The sequence below is a fragment of the Gekko japonicus genome, unplaced genomic scaffold (genome assembly GCF_001447785.1).
Source record: "Gekko japonicus isolate JY-2015 unplaced genomic scaffold, Gekko_japonicus_V1.1 scaffold596, whole genome shotgun sequence".
NCBI classification, from domain to species: domain Eukaryota; kingdom Metazoa; phylum Chordata; class Lepidosauria; order Squamata; family Gekkonidae; genus Gekko; species Gekko japonicus.
The window spans coordinates 135,690-140,405 of NW_015174859.1; the positions used below are offsets into that span (position 1 = coordinate 135,690).

The window sequence follows — 4,716 nt, forward strand, 5'->3', positions numbered from 1 at the left end:
CCCCCCCCCTTGTGTTCTCTGGTAGTTCTTGGTATTTTTTTTCATTTGTTTCGAAGACTATAAATGGTTGTGCTTTTTTTTTTTTTTTTTTTGGGCTAAAGAAGCTATTTGGCAATTTCCAGAGGAGACGGGCACAGTAGGGACTAATTTCCTGCCCTTCAGCCCTGCTGGTTTCGCCAATATGACACGGCTGAAGTGACAGGTCTACATTGTGAGACATTTCTAGAAGGATCCCGAGGTGGTATAAAGGCGGTCTGTCCCTGAGCTCTCTGCGGCAGGCAGGCAAGCAGGCTGTGAGCATGGGTGCCACGCACTCCAAGAGCGGCGCTGATGCCTCGGCCCCCCCGGAGCTGCTCTTCTGTGGCTCTTTTTCCAATAAGTGGAACGAGAGCGTCTTTTTGGAGAACGAGCTCCTGACGGCCAGGATCTTGTCCATCCTCCACCTGCGCTCCGAGGACCGAGGGCTGAGAGTGGGGAGTCTGCAGTTTGCACCCCGGTTTCTGAGCACCAACTCTGTGTTTGCTTCCACAGTCCCCCCTCTCAAGGAGCATCCTCGAACCACCCTCCTGGGCTCAGATGGCACCCCCAGCCTGCCCTGGAATCTCGGCATGACCATCGTGCCAAGGGGAAGCTTGCCAACTCCACCGAGTGCCACCACCGGGGCTGCTGGGGAGACTGGGTGAGTAGGCGGGCACCGGCTGGGGGGGGGGGTTGAGTCTTTCCCCGGTGTGGAGGGTCCCCTGTCTGGAGAATTGAGCCTGAAGAATTGCTGCTTGGGGCCATCCAGGAAGAAGCAACTGCTCCTTAGAGAGGTGGCTGCGCAGGATTTTTGTTGGCTCATTTCAGCATTCTCCTGGAGAGAATGAGATTGGCACTTTTGATCCAAACTTGCCGGTGAATCTTGTTCTGCAGAGGGCTCATGCCCGATTCTCTGGTTTTAACTCTGATGAGTTGGAGGTATGCCGGGGGGGGGGGGGGGGGGTTGGAGAGGGCTCTTTCCTCTGAGCAGATGTGGGTCTCTCTCACATCTAGCAGAGTCACAGTCGCTCCCCTCATCAGGCAGTCAAGGAAAGGCTGTTCAAGTTCAGAGCTGGGATTTAAACAAGGTCTGTCTGCCCAGCCGGTTGCAGAGAATTTGAATTAGCTGTCCAACTGACTTTGTCATGCTGGGTGAGAAGAGGGAGACCCTGTAAGAGACACACATTCTACACACACACACACACACACACCAATTTGAGCAGGGAGCCAGTTTGGTGTAGTGGTTAAAAGCGTGGACTCTAATCTGGGAGAACCGGGTTTGATTCCCCACTCCTCCACATGCAGCTAATGGCATGACCTTGGGTCAGTCAAAGTTCTCTCAGAGCTGTTCTCTCAAGAGCAGTTCTCTCAGGCCTCACTCAGCCCCACCTACCTCACTGGGTGTCTGTTGTGGGGAGAGGAAGGGAAGAAGGAGATTTTAAGACGCTCTGAGACGCCGAGTGAAGGGCGGGGTATATAAATCCAATCTCCTCTCACTTCTCTCTTCCTTCTCCTCTTCTCCATGGAGGCATCTCCACCGTACATCAAAGCATGCAGCTGGGTGGTAAGGGCGGGAACAGGATCTTGCCCCCAGGGGTGTTTGAACTTGTGTGAAACGAAGCTGTGACCAGCCAAGCGTCCCACTCGATGCTTCTTGCAGGGTAGCAGGAGCAACTTGGCAACTGGGAGCATCGGACCAGTGAGGGTCCAGCATCCTGCTCTGTACAGTAGCCAACCGGCTGCCATGGAGGGCCAGACAAACAGATTCGAGAGGCCAAGGCCTTCCCCATCGCTGCCTCCTGGCACTGGTATTCATAGGTTTGCTGCCTTTACTCACCGTGCCGAGGAGCCGTCAGTGAGCCTCTCCCTCCAAGAACGTAGCCTTTGAAAGTCATCGGCACTCGTGTCCATCACTCCATCCGCCGGCAGCGAGTTCTAGCTGTAACCCACCTCTGTGTTTTCCTTTGGCTGTTTAGACTCATTGGTGGAGAGATGGATGAGGCAGATTCTGGAGTCCTGAAATGTAAACCCCCCTCTGAAGATGTTGTCTCACTTGCTCCTTCAGCAACAGAGTCTGTGCTTGTGGAAGGTAAGAGGGTCCTTTGCTCTTGAGGAGGGGGGGAACCTCCCAAGCAATGTCCTTGACCTGCATGACCTGCGGGGGGGAAAGGTGGTATCCTCCTCTCTGAGAGGGGAGTGGTCTGCTGATTCAGGCACCTGGGCGGGAGATGGTGCCTCTCAGGGGCCCCGGCACGAGGAACCGAAGTGGGGCTTCCTCTGCCGGTCTCTGTAGAGGTCAGCCTGGTGGGCGGGCTGCTAGCAGCATCCCGTGTTGGAAGAGCTTCAGCAAGGCTGACTCTGGTTCTTGTCGTTTGGAGATGCTTATTTGGCCTCCTTGTGGCATGAGCTGGAGACCGATGCCCGGGAGTTCGAGGCCCAGTCGTGGAGCCTGGCGGTCGAGCAGCCGTACGCGAGGCAGCAGGAGCGGGAGGTCCTCAAGCGGCAGGACGTCATCTACGGTGAGGGGCTCGCCTTCTCCTGGGGCGTGGCCGCTTGGGCCCTGGTTTGTGATGGGGGTGGGGAGGCCTGGCGTCGAAGTGGCCGTCTCTCCTCAGGTGTAGATGGTCGAGAGGAATGGGTTCTCGGATGTGGGTTTGGGGAGAGACCGGTTTGAGGGCTGCCGCTTGCCTTCCAGAACTGATGCAGACGGAGATGCACCACGTCCGGACCCTCAAGATTATGCTGAAGGTCTACCTGCGAGCCATGAGGGAGGAGTTGCAGTTCAGCAATGCTGTCCTCCACCGCCTCTTCCCCTCCGTGGACGAGCTGCTGGACCTGCACTGGGCATTCCTTTCCCAGCTGAAGGAGCGCCGGAAGGAGGCCCTGGAAGAAGGCAGTGAGCGCAACTATGTCATCCAGAGAATTGGGGATCTCTTGGTGCAGCAGGTCAGGCAGGGCTCCTGGGGACCTTGCCCTTTGGGTGGACGGTGGGGAGGGGCGGGGCTTCTCCCTTGGCTCTGCAGAAGTGTCTGGAGTAAAGAGGGAGGGTCCCGGGAAGGGGCTTGCAAGCAGTCGGGGATCCTGCTGGTCAGTGGCGGAGCCCCTCCTGAGCGCGCAGAAGGGCCCAGGGCCGTTTTCTGGCACCTCCTGCTGGAGAAGGATCTCCCTTCCTCTGCCCACAACACCGCAGAGCTGCTGCCAGCTGCAGGAGGCAGAACTGGGTGGGATGGGCACGTGCCCACCCCCTTCATGTGAAGCAGCAGTGGGAATGGCTTTCCCCCCAGGCTGAGATGCGGGGGCTTCAGCGCTGTTGATCTCCCCCCCCCCCGCCGCCGCCTTGTTGCAAGTGGAACCAGGGCAGGGGTCCCCAACCCTTTTGGGCCCGTGGGCACCTTTGGAATGTTGACACAGTGTGGTGGGGGCCCACAAAATAGCCATGCAGGAGGCGGAGCCAGCGGCAGAGTGACTGCCCCGGCTGACCATCAGGCGCCCAGTGAGGATGCTGGTGCTGTGGCGGCAGCTGCCGTGGAGAGGAGTGCTCTGAGAAATCTGCGCAGACAGCCAGACCTCCAGTGGCCAAGGCCAAAGCCCACCTCACTTCCTGAAAGCACTTGGTGGGCGGGTGACAAGAAAGGTGTCAGCAGGCACCACGGCTCCCGTGGGCACCACGCCGGGGACTCGTGTCTTGCGGTGCCTGATTATGGGGCTTTGTCCTGTAAGCCGGCTGGAGGTTCAGTGAGGAAGGTGGGCTGTAATTAAAGCTAAATAAAGAGTCATCTTCACCTAAATAAGGGGCCACTCCAGAGTGAAAGTGTTCTGGGCCAAGCATTCAACAACAACAATAACAATGCACACACACACCCCCCCGAGCAGCTGACTCCCCCTTCAGGAGTTGTTATTACCCTGCCAGCTCAGATGACGTCCTCTCCTTCAAAGCCAGCCAGGCATTTTCAGACCTTTCCTTGAAGGTTTCCCGTGTACATTCTGGGTCAGCTTTTCAAAAACAAAGTATTTCCAGTTCTCTATTGGATGCCGGGACCAGACCCCTTTCTGAGGCTCTGCATCTGTTTTGAGCCAAAGATGTGCAGCCAAAAGCCAGTTCTTGCAGCTAGACCACCACCACCCCTGCCTCCCCCCCACCCCGGCCTGGTTCTGCTGGGAGCCTTCAGTCTCCTGTGCACGGAGGGCATCCTCTCTTCTGCTTCTGGCTCAGTTCTCAGGTGAAACCGGGGAGCGGATGAAGGAGAAATATGGCATCTTCTGCAGCAGCCATGGCGAGGCAGTGAATTACTATAAAGAGCTGATGCAGCAAAGCAAGAAATTCCAGAACTTGATCAAGGTACGAGAAGCATCTCTTACTTAGCATCATGTCTTGGAAGGCGGTGGCGGGGGGTGAGGTGTCCACTGGGGTTGGGGGCTATGGGGCCCAGTGGCCCTTTTCTCCTGGCAGCGGGCAACTGAGTTCCAGATCCAGAGAAAACCAGTCCCCGTCCCCCCCGTCCTGCCTGTGGGCTTCTGGGACTGGGCTGGATGGGGGCTGGGGCTGGGGGGGGGTGGACCCCTCCTAGTTTAGGGCCGAGGACAGTGGCTTCTCCTTGTCAGTGCTTGGCACAAACAGGGAAGGGGAGGTCTGAAGTGCCAGGGTTCAGAGCCTCCTGGCCCAGAGAGCTCCTGAGAAGGACCCTCCCTTTGGTTTTC

The 4,716-nt window shown here is 57.5% G+C and overlaps 1 protein-coding gene across 1 annotated transcript in view; it reads left to right on the forward strand.

Moving 5' to 3' along the window:
• Window positions 1-534: 534 nt before the first annotated feature.
• Window positions 535-4,716, forward strand: part of ARHGEF18 (Rho/Rac guanine nucleotide exchange factor 18) — a 14,560-nt gene continuing 10,378 nt past the window's right edge. Inside the window, exons 1-5 of the mRNA XM_015424671.1 lie at window positions 535-679; window positions 1,995-2,107; window positions 2,397-2,537; window positions 2,714-2,964; window positions 4,232-4,357. Of these exons, the coding sequence (XP_015280157.1) occupies window positions 609-679; window positions 1,995-2,107; window positions 2,397-2,537; window positions 2,714-2,964; window positions 4,232-4,357 (702 nt within the window). The 5' untranslated portion in view covers window positions 535-608. The remainder of the gene's footprint in view (window positions 680-1,994; window positions 2,108-2,396; window positions 2,538-2,713; window positions 2,965-4,231; window positions 4,358-4,716) is intronic.